The sequence below is a fragment of the Lucilia sericata genome, unplaced genomic scaffold (genome assembly GCF_015586225.1).
Source record: "Lucilia sericata isolate MDLA Ls3-8-SP2 unplaced genomic scaffold, ASM1558622v1 Contig008320F_arrow, whole genome shotgun sequence".
NCBI lineage: Eukaryota > Metazoa > Arthropoda > Insecta > Diptera > Calliphoridae > Lucilia > Lucilia sericata.
In genome coordinates this window covers 1-15,850 of record NW_023998104.1, presented here as the reverse complement: position 1 = coordinate 15,850, position 15,850 = coordinate 1, and the positions used below count along the sequence as shown (strand labels likewise).

At 29.2% G+C, this 15,850-nt stretch overlaps 1 protein-coding gene across 1 annotated transcript; it reads right to left on the bottom strand.

Moving 5' to 3' along the window:
- Positions 1 to 8,364: 8,364 nt before the first annotated feature.
- Positions 8,365 to 9,145, bottom strand: LOC119615820 (C-type lectin 37Db-like). The gene is made up of 3 exons (XM_037971806.1): positions 8,998 to 9,145; positions 8,862 to 8,935; positions 8,365 to 8,797 (listed from the first exon to the last, which is right to left on the bottom strand). The coding sequence occupies exons 1-3, from the start codon at positions 9,092 to 9,094 to the stop codon at positions 8,432 to 8,434; spliced, it is 537 nt and encodes a 178-aa protein (XP_037827734.1). The 5' UTR covers positions 9,095 to 9,145; the 3' UTR covers positions 8,365 to 8,431.
- Between the last annotated feature and the right edge of the window lie 6,705 nt (positions 9,146 to 15,850).

The window sequence follows — 15,850 nt, the reverse complement described above, 5'->3', positions numbered from 1 at the left end:
TGTTCTATAGTCAAGACTATAGACTGTTCTATAGTCAAGACTTTAGACTGTTCTATAGCCAAGACTATAGATTTGTCCAATAGCCAAGATTATAAATTATTCAATAGTCAATACTATAGACTGTTCCATAGTAAAGACTATAGACTGTTCAATTGTCAACACTATAGACTGTTCTATAGTCAAGACTATATACTGTTCTATATACAAGACAATAGCCTATTCTATAGTCAAGACTATAGACTGTTCTATAGTCAAGACTATAGACTGTTCTATAATTAAGACTTTAGAATGTTCCATAGGCAGGACTATAAAATTTCTATAGTCAAGACTATAAACTGTTCTATAATCAAGACTATAGACTGTTCTATAGTCAACACTATAGACTGTTCTATAGTCAACACTGTAGACTGTTCTATAGTCAAGACTATAGACTGTTCTATATTCAAGACTATAGACTGTTCTATAGTCAAGTCTATAGACTGTTCTATATATAAGACTATAGATTGTTCTATAGTCATGACTTTAGGCTTTTCTATAGTCAAGACTATAAACTGTCCTATGGACAAGACTATAGACTGTTCCATAGTCAAGACTTTAAACTGTTCTATATTCATATAGAATATACTATATATAGTCTTGTCTATAGAACAGTCTATAGTCAAGACTGTAGACTGTTCTATAGACCAGACCATTGATTGTTCTGTATTAAAGACTATAGACTACTCTATAGTCAAGACTATAGACAGTTCTATAGTCAAGACTATAGACCGTTCTATGGACAAGACTATAAACTGTTCTATAGTCAAGACTATAGACCCCTTTATAGTCAAACTATAGACTGTTCTATGGACAAGACTATAGACTGTTCTATAGTAATGACTATAGACTGTTCTATAGTCATGACTATAGACTGTTCTATAGTCAAGACTATAGACTGTTCTATAATTAAGACTTTAGAATGTTCCATAGGCAGGACTATAAAATTTCTATCGTCAAGACTATAGACTGTTCTATAATCAAGACTATAGACTGTTCTATAGTCAACACTATAGACTGTTCTATAGTCAACACTATAGACTGTTCTATAGTCAAGACTATAGACTGTTCTATAGTCAATACTATAGACTGTTCTATAGTCAAGACTATAGATTGTTCTATAGTCAAGACTATAGACTGTTCTATAGTCAAGATTACAGACAGTTCTATAGTCGAGACTATAGACTATTCTATAGTCAATACCATAGACTGTTCTATAGCCAAAACTATAGACTGTTCTTTAGTCAAGACTATAAACTGTTCTATAACAGGGATATACACTGTTCTATAGTCAAGACTATAAACTATTCTATAGTCAAAACTATGGACAGTTCTATATTCAACAGTGTAGATTGTTCTATATTCAAGACTATATGACAATGTAATTTTTTCATTGTAAAACAAATGTATTCTGGTTACATTTACCGAAGTAAATTGTATGATTCCTTTGGGACCAATAGAATTTTATGGTTTTGAATGAAAACATGCGCACAATAGAAATAGTAGAGTAATCTACATTTCCGCATATTTTAATACCTTAAATACTACAATTTCAAATGTAACCAAAGGTTGTTGATTTAAATGTAATTTATTCTAAATTATTCTCACAAAATTATTCCTTTATTTTTTCCATTTATATTACTAGTAGAAAATCTAGAAAATCTTTTTTATGAAAGAAATCCATTTCTTTGAAAAGTAAAGATTTTAACTCTATTTCACTATAAATAATTTTAGAGTGAATATAATGAAGTTACAAAAAAACTTGAATGTAGTCGTTTTGAAATTAAGATATTAAATCATTTAATTAATTCTTCCTTTCTCTGAAATATTTGTTTCTCTTTAATATTTTCCCCAAAGTTTTTAACAAATATTCTTTATAACTTTTCAAGTAAATTGAAAAATTTATGAGGTTCTTGTCATAGTAAAAGTTTTATTTGCCATTTTTCTTAATAATCCTTAAGTTTATAGCAGGACAACTGTGTTGTTTTTCTTTATAAAGTTATTCTTCATTTATACTTTAAAGTTTAAAGAAATTGTTTAAACAATACGCTGAAATTTATTTTTGTCTTACAGATTTTTTGTTTTAGAATTTTGAGAAAAATTTTTAATACATAAAATTTGTTTTCTTTATTTACTAAGATAAAATCTTTTTTAACAAAAATTTTTAAAATTATTACGTTAAGATTATTTTATTTATGTTTCAATTACTATGTGCATAAATTTTTGGATTTGTTTTGTCCAAAAAAAAAAAAAAACATTAAATAAAAAATACATATTAAATCATTTCCAAGAACATGTCAAACATTTGCAAAAATAAAATGGAATTGCAAATGAATTAAGATTTTGGGGACAAATGCTCATGATAATAAATAAAATTTATTAAAAAAACAAATGGCGCAAATTTAAAGATTTTTTTGTTTAATTGAGTATTTAAAACATATTTTTGGGACTTAAAACTATATTTTGATTGATTCAAAAATATATCATATTTTCAGAACACTAATGTCAACATGCACTTTAGTTTTATGTTTTTATCATTCGCACAGAAAAATACATGCAAATACAAATATTTATTTAAGTCTGTATTTATTCAATGAACAAAAAAATATACAACATTTATTCACACAGCTATTTATTGCAATAAGGTTTGCTAAAGAGGAAAATTATAAAATAGAAAAAAAGAAAAAATATAACGTATAAAAATATATGTATTTTTATGAAAAAAATATTTATTTTAAATACAAATAGCTTTTAACAAAAGCTGCTTTAATAGTCTTTTTTGTAATTCTGTAGTAAAGACATTAAGTAAACTAAGTTGACTTAAGAGACATTTCGTTAGAAAAGATTTACAGAACACATTGCTACTCTAACAATACATATGCCAAAATTTTATAAATATTTTTCTAAATCAATACTTTTGACTTAAGCAGCTCATAATTGCGACAAAACTAACTGAACTAGAACTGAACTAGAACTGAACTAGAACTGAACTAGAACTGAACTAGAACTGAACTAGAACTGAACTAGAACTGAACTAGAACTGAACTAGAACTGAACTAGAACTGAACTAGAACTGAAATAGAACTGAACTAGAACTGAACTAGAACTGAACTAGAACTGAACTAGAACTGAACTAGAACTGAACTAGAACTGAACTAGAACTGAACTAGAACTGAACTAGAACTGAACTAGAACTGAACTAGAACTGAACTAGAACTGAACTAGAACTGAACTAGAACTGAACTAGAACTGAACTAGAACTGAACTAGAACTGAACTAGAACTGAACTAGAACTGAACTAGAACTGAACTAGAACTGAACTAGAACTGAACTAGAACTGAACTAGAACTGAACTAGAACTGAACTAGAACTGAACTAGAACTGAACTAGAACTGAACTAGAACTGAACTAGAACTGAACTAGAACTGAACTAGAACTGAACTAGAACTGAACTAGAACTGAACTAGAAATGAAACTAGAACTGAACTAGAACTGAACTAGAACTGAACTAGAACTCAACTAGAACTGAACTAGATCTCAACTAGAGCGGAACTAGACGTAATCAATAATTGAATTAGAACTCAACTAGAACATAACTTAATCTGATATTTTAACAGTTTCTTTATTAATTTTACCTTAAAATTATACTTTTACTTTTCTCTCCTTAAAGTTTGTTTTTCTCTTGATTTTGTAATTATTGTGTGTTTTTTTTTCTCTATATTTCCATTAACTTAAACACACTTTTCTTTAATGTTCTTGACTAAAAGCAAAATTATGTTCATTTCTGTTACAGTTAATAAAGTTTATTAATTAATCTTTTTATTTCCACTGGATGCTGGAAAGTATGCTTTAGTTGAGGGAAATTTTGCATTTAAACGATAGTAAGAAGGAAAATCTCTTAAACAGATTTGTAAGTTTTTCTTTTGTGAATTTAGCAGTAGACTAATTAAAAAATTATTATGATTTAGAAAGTAGTTAAAAATTATGAAAAAGTTTTATTAAATCAAAAGTACATAAAGCTTTAAAGTAGTTTACAAGAAACATATTTTTGTTTTCTTCAAAGAAAATTACTGGAATTTTAAATTTCTGAAGAAATTTTTGTAATTGTAATTATATGATTGTATATTTGGCAGATAATATGACAAACTGTTTCTTTTGTTGCATCAAAATATGAACAAAATTAGTTTGCTATTAAGATTTGAATTGTTCAAATCAATTTTTAATTAAGTTGTAACAAGATCAATTACTTCAATTACTTATCTTAAACTTTTTATTTTCCCTCCTAACTTAGTAGCTAATTTAAAATTACTAGAATTTCATTAATAAACTTTTCAAATTAAATTTTCTTTATTAAATTTTCCCATATAATAAACAGCCCTACAGTATAATATAATTTGTGATGTTTGACTAACACCTAAAAGTATGTTGTGTTTACTTCTACTGCATTTTACAGACAAGTAAATTTTAATTTAATTTACAGGAAAACTTCTTCTGCTAAAATTTCGTTCCCTTTAAGAAGTTTGTACAACAATAATAATTTAACTAACACATACAGTCTGCTCCATACCTGAGGTATATAAGGTAAAGAAAATTTCACTAATTTCTTGGTATTTAAATAAAAATCTTCAATAACTGTGCTGCATTCTAACTTCGGTGGCAATCTACAAGAAATGTAAAATGAGACAGAAGATATTCATTACTATTATAATAAAACCAACATCCAGACGATAAATATACACTCGTTTATCATTATTGTAAAAGTCCTTAAAAACTGCTCATTTTGTTGTTGACAGCTGTTTATTTGCATTGTGCTTTGTCTTATTTTTATTTCCAAAAAGACTAGAGATCTTTAGGGGTATTGTGATGAGAAAATAGTTGGACACCGTGTGGTATAATTAATGTGACTTTTACTTGTGTTACATAATATCAAGTATACGCAGTGGTACACTTACACTTTATTAAATACTAATGTTTTCTAACCGAGGAAAAGAGAACAAAAAGTAAAGAAATTAACAAGGCTAAAACCAAGTGCTTTAACGGCAGTGGCCTTAATTGTGTTTACTTTAAAACTCATTTAAAAATGCTTACTTGATGTGGCTTACCATCCACTTTGTTAAACTTTCTGTTGTTCACTGTATTTTACCTATTCTTTTGGTTTAGTAAATAAACGCCGAAGTAATTATTTACTGGGGCAAAAGTAAGCAAAAGTTTTTAAAGGTTGAAGGTAGCTAAAACTAATCTTTAATTAGATAAAAACTATATTGAGGGCAATTATAATATTTTATTAAGGCAATCAAAAGCAAAAATACTTTTAAATAAGAGTGATGTAATTTGATCCTTTAAGTGCTTAATTGAAATTGGGTGGAATGGATCTAACTAACTAACTAACTAACTAACTACTAACTAACTAACTAACTAACTACTAACTAACTAACTAACTAACTAACTAACTAACTAACTAACTAACTAACTAACTAACTAACTAACTAACTACTAACTAACTAACTAACTAACTAACTAACTAACTAACTAACTAACTAACTAACTAACTAACTAACTAACTAACTAACTAACTAACTAACTAACTAACTAACTAACTAACTAACTAACTAACTAACTAACTAACTAACTAACTAACTAACTAACTAACTAACTAACTAACTAACTAACTAACTAACTAACTAACTACTAACTAACTAACTAACTAACTAACTAACTAACTAACTAACTAACTAACTAACTAACTAACTAACTAACTAACTAACTAACTAACTAACTAACTAACTAACTAACTAACTAACTAACTAACTAACTAACTACTAACTAACTAACTAACTAACTAACTAACTAACTAACTAACTAACTAACTAACTAACTAACTAACTAACTAACTAACTAACTAACTACTAACTAACTAACTAACTAACTAACTAACTAACTAACTAACTAACTAACTAACTAACTAACTAACTAACTAACTAACTAACTAACTAACTAACTAACTAACTAACTAACTAACTAACTAACTAACTAACTAACTAACTAACTACTAACTAACTAACTAACTAACTAACTAACTAACTAACTAACTAACTAACTAACTAACTAACTAACTAACTAACTAACTAACTAACTAACTAACTAACTAACTAACTAACTAACTAACTAACTAACTAACTAACTAACTAACTAACTAACTAACTAACTACTAACTAACTAACTAACTAACTAACTAACTAACTAACTAACTAACTAACTAACTAACTAACTAACTAACTAACTAACTAACTAACTAACTAACTAACTAACTAACTAACTAACTAACTAACTAACTAACTAACTAACTAACTAACTAACTAACTAACTAACTAACTAACTAACTAACTAACTAACTACTAACTAACTAACTAACTAACTAACTAACTAACTAACTAACTAACTAACTAACTACTAACTAACTAACTAACTAACTAACTAACTAACTAACTAACTAACTAACTAACTAACTAACTAACTAACTAACTAACTAACTAACTAACTAACTAACTAACTAACTAACTAACTAACTAACTAACTAACTAACTAACTAACTAACTAACTAACTAACTAACTAACTAACTAACTAACTAACTAACTAACTAACTAACTAACTAACTAACTAACTAACTAACTAACTAACTAACTAACTAACTAACTAACTAACTAACTAACTAACTAACTAACTAACTAACTAACTAACTAACTAACTAACTAACTAACTAACTAACTAACTAACTAACTAACTAACTAACTAACTAACTACTAACTAACTAACTAACTAACTAACTACTAACTAACTAACTAACTACTAACTAACTAACTAACTAACTAACTAACTAACTAACTAACTAACTAACTAACTAACTAACTAACTAACTAACTAACTAACTAACTAACTACTAACTAACTAACTAACTAACTAACTAACTAACTAACTAACTAACTAACTAACTAACTAACTAACTAACTAACTAACTAACTAACTAACTAAACTAACTAACTAACTAACTACAACTAACTAACTAACTAACTACTAACTAACTAACTAACTACTACTAACTAACTAACTAACTAACTAACTAACTAACTAACTAACTAACTAACTAACTAACTAACTAACTAACTAACTAACTACTAACTAACTACTAACTAACTAACTAACTAACTACTAACTACTAACTACTACCTAAAACTAACTAACTACTACCTAACTAACTAACTAACTAACTAACTAACTAACTAACTAACTAACTAACTAACTAACTAACTAACTAACTAACTAACTAACTAACTAACTACTAACTAACTAACTAACTAACTCACTAACTAACAACTAACTAACTAACTAACTAACTAACTAACTAACTAACAACTACTAACTAACTAACTAACTAACAACTAACTAACTAACTAACTAACTAACTACTACTACTAACTAACTAACTAACTAACTAACTAACTAACCTAACTAACTAACTAACTAACTAACTAACTAACTAACTAACTAACTAACTAACTAACTAACTAACTAACTAACTAACTACACTAACTAACTAACCTAACTACTAACTACTCACTAACTAAACTAACTAACTAACTACTAACTAACTAACCTACATAACTAACGAATCGGCTGTTAATTGAGAATGGTCGGCAGCATCATAAGACATGTTGTTTCAAATTTTTAGAACTGTATTGTCAAAAATACCGACTTTATTGAAATCAAATTCAAAAAGGCGTAACAACAAAAAATTAGTAATTTCCACAAGTAAGAAAGTACTAAAAAGCAAAATAATAGAAAAGGTCGAGCGGTTACAGTTATATATAATCAATGTTGGGATGCAAAACTTTTATGAAATTCTAGTTTTATAACAGAAATAGCTTTCATTTCATTTAGTTTTCTGTCTCAAACTATAAAATTTTTTAAAAGTGTTGTTACGCCCCTTTTGCATTTCGGGGAGTGTAGATGAGTACTTAATACCCCTATCCACCAGCTGGTTTGATGCCCTATAGTGGGTATTCAGCGTTTGAGCTGATGTTTGTGACACCCAAAAATATTGATCATACACATACAAGTATACCAATCGGCTCAGAATTTTTCTGAGCTATGTCCGTCCGACCATCTGTGTGTCTATGTAAACCTTGTGCGCTCGCTACAGGTCGTAAATTTCAAGAAAATTTTATAAAATTTATAATAAAAATAAATCGCATTCAATATTCGTTATTGGTGTAGGTTATCATATGGTCGGCCATGCCCGATTATTCTTACGTGTTTGAAAAATAAATATATGCTCTGCACCAGCTTATCGGTAAATAAGTACTGATGATTTTATAATAACTTTTAATTATATCCTCATCAAAACACACTTAAAACTATAGTCTTTGGTTTAGTTGCTTTACAAATATAATAGGCCGGCCTAGTGCACCACCAATCATTCATTTGATATTTTGTTTTTATAAACCACAAATGAACACAATTTTCCTCGCCATAGTTGTCCGGTTGACCCTCAGACCAGTCGGTGAATTTCATACGTTCACCAGTATAATAGCAATAAAAATTGCCCTCTGAATCTATATCAGAACCCGACAGCCACCACCAACGATCTAAAGGATAATTTGCAATCAAATAATTAGATACAGCATTCAGTTCTTCCTGAGACTCCAGAGAAGCTAGAAAACCACCCAGAGAACGACAAATTAAAAAGGCTTTGTACCAAGTAACCTGAATTTAAAGAAAGGAGGATAGACTTTAATGCAATTTATTTAAATTATTAATATAAACTTACCTTTGTCTGTCCAAAATAATAAAAATGTTTACCCACTCTTGTAAATGGTTCCAATTTTAAATCATCTTCATAACCTAAAAATAAAATATTAAGTTTTTTATATGAATCTTATGGATAAATGGAAGCTTTATTTTACCATCTAATACGCAAGAAGATACAGAATTTTCACGACCGGCTAGTGCTGTTGATATCAAACTTAAAACTAAATAAATCTTGAAATAATGTGTCCACATTATTGTGAAGAAACGTGTGAACAGCACCAGATTCTATTTAATACTGGCAGTTGTCAGTATACATTTATATGATTTGTATTTTATAATTTTTATTAATTTCATTATTTTTAAACTATAGAACTATAGAACTGAACATTGATAAGATTTGTTCATTTACATATATTTTTCTATTCTTATCAATTTTGAACTACGACTCTATTTCCAATTGAATTAAATACTAGAATTAATATTTTGCATATTTTAACACCCAACATCATGGGGAAGCATTTTTGATTTAGTCAGTCCTTTTGAAACGTATTGAAATATGGTGCCAAAAATGTTTTGGCGTTTCTCCAAAATAAGGCCGCGTATGGGGGCATATGTGTAACTGCAAACAAGTTTCAACTTGTCGCACTTAACTATGGATTAGCTTGGATTTAACAATAGTATTTAGTCAAGGTCTATAGTCTAGTCTATAGTCTAGTCTATAGTAGTCTAGTCTATAGTCTAGTCTATAGTCTAGTCTATAGTCTAGTCTATAGTCTAGTCTATAGTCTAGTCTATAGTCTAGTCTATAGTCTAGTCTATAGTCTAGTCTATAGTCTAGTCTATAGTCTAGTCTATAGTCTAGTCTATAGTCTAGTCTATGTCTAGTCATAGTCTAGTCATAGTCTAGTCATAGTCTAGTCATAGTCTAGTCATAGTCTAGTCTAGTCATAGTCTAGTCATAGTCTAGTCATAGTCTAGTCATAGTCTAGTCATAGTCTAGTCATAGTCTAGTCATAGTCTAGTCATAGTCTAGTCATAGTCTAGTCATAGTCTAGTCATAGTCTAGTCATAGTCTAGTCATAGTCTAGTCATAGTCTAGTCATAGTCTAGTCATAGTCTAGTCATAGTCTAGTCATAGTTCTAGTCATAGTCTAGTCATAGTCTAGTCATAGTCTAGTCATAGTCTAGTCTAGTCTCGTCATAGTCTAGTCATAGTCTAGTCTAGTCTAGTCATAGTCTAGTCATAGTCTAGTCTATCTAGTCATAGTCTAGTCATAGTCTAGTCTAGTCTTATCATAGTCTAGTCATAGTCTAGTCATAGTCTAGTCATAGTCTAGTCATAGTCTAGTCATAGTCTAGTCATAGTAGTCATAGTCTAGTCATAGTCTATCATAGTCTAGTCATAGTCTAGTCATAGTCTAGTCATAGTCTAGTCATAGTCTAGTCATAGTCTAGTCATAGTCTAGTCATAGTCTAGTCATAGTCTAGTCATAGTCTAGTCATAGTCTAGTCATAGTCTAGTCATAGTCTAGTCATAGTCTATCATAGTCTAGTCATAGTCTAGTCATAGTCTAGTCATAGTCTAGTCATAGTTAGTCATGTCAGTCATAGTCTAGTCATAGTCTAGTCATAGTCTAGTCATAGAGTAGTCCTAGTCTAGTCATAGTCTAGTCATAGTCTAGTCATAGTGAGTCATAGTCTAGTCATAGTCTAGTCATAGTCTAGTCATAGTCTAGTCATAGTCTAGTCATAGTCTAGTCATAGCCTAGTCATAGCCTAGTCATAGTCTAGTCATAGTCTAGTCATAGTCTTGTTGGTAGTCTCAATGATAGTCTAGTTGATAATATAGTGGGTAGTCTCGTTGATAGTCTGGTTGGTAATCTAGTTGATAATCTAGTTGATTGTGTAGTTGATAGTCCAGTTTATAGTCTAGTTGATAGCCAGTTGATAAACTAGTTAATGGTCTAGTTGATAGTCTTCCTTATAGTCTACTTGATAGTCTAGACATAGTCCAGTTATATTCTGGTCGTAATTTATTTTCCTCCAAAATCTAAAAAACTGATTTTATTTTATTATCTGTCGGTTTTTCAGCTCTGCACAATTATGATTAAAAATCTATTATTCACTTGAACATCCCAAGAGAATTTCTCTTCCATTTTCCTTTATTTTGTAGTTGTGTGAACATGTGTTGCTGTCATTTATGTATGAAAGTCAGTTAGTATAATTTTTAACATCCGTTGTCATTTTTTATTTTTATACACGTGACAGAGATTAACAGCTATTTAGTAATTGTTCGTTCCATAGAAAGTTGGTGCAAAGTTTTCAAAGTTGAGAAATAAATTAAATAAAACAGTATCGTCCTAAAAATCAATATTAATATGATCGTTAGGATGATTTTCGGATCTTTTATGATATCTTGGGTCAATTGTTATTTTAAACGATTAATTAAGTATTATTATTCTTTGTTCAGTCAGTCTTTTACAATCGATATGTAGCATACATAAACAATTTGCTAAGTTTGTCCACTTTACTCTTGTTTACATTTGTTTGTTATTATTTTACTTACATTTATCTTTTTTGTATCTGTTGCTAAACGTGTTTTTATACCCACCATCAAAAAAGATGGGGGGTATATTGTTTTTGTCATTCCGTTTGTAACACATCGAAATATTCATCTAAGACCCATAAAAGTATATATATTCTGGATCCTCATTAAATTCTAAGACGATCTAGCCATGTCCGTCCGTCTGTCCGTCTGTCCGTCTGTCCGTCTGTCTGTCCGTCTGTTGAAAACACGATAGAGTCCAAACGGAAGCAGCTAGCGAGTTGAAATTTTGCACAAATATTTTATATTGATGCAGTTTGTTTGGTATTGAAAATGGGCAATATCGGTCCACGATTTCGCCTAGCCCCCATATAAGGTCCCCCTCAGAAAAAGACATTAACGCTCATAATTGACTAAAAGAAGCAGCTATAGCGATGAAATTCGACATAAACATATTTTATAGAAATCTTAATATCATTGTAAAATTTTATAAGGATCGGTCCATAATTGACCCTATCCCCCATATAAGGTCCCCCTCAGAAAATGACATTAACGCTCATAACTGACTAAAAAAAGCAGCTATAGCAATGAAATTCGACATAAACATATTTTATAGGAATCTTAATATCATTGTAAAATTTTATAAGGATCGGTCCATAATTGACCCTATCCCCCATATAAGGTCCCCCTCAGAAAATGACTTTAACGCTCATAACTGACTAAAAAAAGCAGCCATAGCGATGAAATTCAACATATACATATTTTTTAGGAACCTGAATATCATTGTAAAATTTTATAAGGATCGGTCCATAATTGACCCTATCCCCCATATAAGGTCCTCCTCAGAAAATGACATTAACGCTCATAACTGATTAAAAAAGCAGCTATAGCGATGAAATTCAACATAAACATATTTTATAGGAATCTTAATATCATTGTAAAATTGTATAAGGATCGGTCCATAATTGACCCTATCCCCCATATAAGGTCCTCCTCAGAAAATGACATTAACGCTCATAACTGATTAAAAAAGCAGCTATAGCGATGAAATTCAACATAAACATATTTTATAGGAATCTTAATATCATTGTAAAATTGTATAAGGATCGGTCCATAATTGACCCTATCCCCCATATAAGGTCCCCCTCAGAAAACGACATTAACGCTCATAGCTGAATAAAAAAAGCAGCTATAGCTATGAAATTCGACTTAAACATATTTTTTTGGAACCTTAATATCATTGTAAAATTTTATAAGAATCGGTCCATAATTGACCCTATCCCCCATATAAGGTCCCGCTCAGAAAATGACATTAACGCTCATAACTGACTAAAAAAGGCATCTATAGCGATGAAATTCGACATAAACATATTTTTTGGGAACCTTTATAACATTGTAAAATTTTATAGGGATCGGTCCATAATTGATCCTATCCCCCATATAAGGTCCCCCTCAGAAAATGACATTAACGCTCATATCTGAATAAAAAAGCAGCTATAGCTATGAAATTCGACTTAAACATATTTTTTTGGAACCTTAATATCATTGTAAAATTTTATAAGAATCGGTCCATAATTGACCCTATCCCCCATATAAGGTCCTGCTCAGAAAATGACATTAACGCTCATAACTGACTAAAAAAAGCATATATAGCGATGAAATTCGACATAAACATATTTTTTAGGAACCTTTAAATCATTGTCAAATTTTATAAGGATCGGTCCATAATTGACCCTACCCCCCATATAAGGTCCCCTTCAGAAAAATACTTTAACGCTCCGAATGGTCTAAAATAAGCGTCTATAGAAATTCGACACGAACATATTTTATAGAAACTTTAATATCATTGTAAAATTTTATAAGGATCGGTCCATAATTGACCATACTCCCATATAAGGTCCCCTTCAGAAAATGGCTTTAAGGTTCATAATTGTCTAAAAGAAGCATCTATAGCGATGAAATTCGACATAAACTTATTCTATAGAAACCTAAATCGCTTTGTAAAATTTTATAACGATCGGTCCATAATTTATCCTACCTCCATATACGGTCCCCTTCGGAAAATGGCTTTAACGGTCATTACTAGCCTAAACTAGAATCGTTATAGAAAATTTGACGAGGATCGGTCCATAATTGACAAAACGTCCCCTCAGAAAATAACTTTAACGCTTTTTGCTACCTTAAAAATACAAGGACAGCGACAAATTTCGGCAAGAATTTCCCTATACATAGATGTAATAAATGAGAAAATTGTTTTGATAATAACAAAAGCATCGATTCTTAAATATCAAAGTTTATTTATAAGGAAGCATTCCTTTTTGGCAATGATTTGATGGTGGGTATACAAGATTCGGCACAGCCGAATATAACACTCTTACTTGTTATTTTTGTACTTTTTGCGGTTGTGTTTCCCTTGAGCAAAGTATATTGTGTGGGTGTAACAAACACTTAGACGAGTTCAAGCAATCGAGAAAAGTTGCTTGTAATGTGGTCAATGAATAAATGATTTTCTATGAAGAATACGAAATGAAGAATACGATTCATTAGATTCAGGAAAATTACTAGAATAGGTTTGAGCCATGTTCCTAATATACTTTACAATATTGAATATTTGATTAAAGTATTCGATATTAATATTTGCATGTAATGTAGCATATGTTAGGGGTAAATACAGATAAACAGGAGACCATGTGGTATGATGAATGTGAATTTTACAAACATGAGTTGTTATAAAGTATATGTAGTGGTGAACAACTACTTTGACAACAAACTAACTAACTAACTAACTAACTAACTAACTACTAACTAACTAACTAACTAACTACTAACTAACTAACTAACTAACTAACTAACTAACTAACTAACTAACTAACTAACTAACTAACTAACTAACTACTAACTAACTAACTACTAACTAACTAACTAACTAACTAACTAACTAACTAACTAACTACTAACTAACTACTAACTAACTAACTAACTAACTAACTAACTAACTAACTAACTAACTAACTAACTAACTAACTAACTAACTAACTAACTAACTAACTACTAACTAACTAACTAACTAACTAACTAACTAACTAACTAACTAACTAACTAACTAACTAACTAACTAACTAACTAACTAACTAACTAACTAACTAACTACTAACTAACTAACTAACTACTAACTAACTAACTAACTAACTAACTACTAACTAACTAACTAACTAACTAACTAACTAACTAACTAACTAACTAACTAACTAACTACTAACTAACTAACTAACTAACTAACTAACTAACTAACTAACTAACTAACTAACTAACTAACTACTAACTAACTAACGAACTAACTAACTAACTAACTACTAACTAACTAACTAACTAACTACTAACTAACTAACTAACTAACTAACTAACTAACTACTAACTAACTAACTACTAACTAACTAACTAACTAACTACTAACTAACTAACTAACTAACTAACTAACTAACTAACTAACTAACTAACTAACTAACTAACTAACTAACTAACTAACTAACTAACTAACTAACTACTAACTAACTAACTAACTAACTAACTAACTAACTACTAACTAACTAACTAACTAACTAACTAACTAACTAACTACTAACTAACTAAACTAACTAACTAACTAACTAACTAACTAACTAACTAACTAACTACTAACTAACTAACTACTACTAACTAACTAACTAACTAACTAACTAACTAACTACTAACTAACTACTAACTAACTAACTAACTAACTAACTAACTAACTAACTAACTAACTAACTAACTAACTAACTAACTAACTAACTAACTAACTAACTAACTAACTAACTACTAACTAACAACTAACTACTACTAATAACTAACTAACTAACTACTAACTAACTAACTAACTAACTAACTAACTAACTAACTAACTAACTAACTAACTACTAACTAACTACTAACTAACTACTAACTAACTAACTAACTAACTAACTAACTAACTAACTAACTACTAACTAACTAACTAACTAACTAACTACTAACTAACTAACTAACTAACTAACTAACTAACTAACTACTAACTAACTAACTAACTAACTAACTAACTAACTAACTAACTAACTAACTAACTAACTAACTAACTAACTAACTAACTAACTAAACTAACTACTAACTACTAACTAACTAACTAACTATACTAACTAACTAACTAACTAACTAACTAACTAACTAAACTGAACTAACTAACTAACTAACTAACTAACTAACTAACTAACTAACTAACTAACTAACTAACTAACTAACAACTACTAACTAAAAACTAACTAACTAAAAACTAACTAACTAACTAACTAACTACTAACTACCTAACTAACTACTAACTAACACTAACTAACTACTAACTAACTACCAACTAACTAACTAACTAACTAACTACTAACTAACTAACTAACTACTAACTAACTAACTAACTA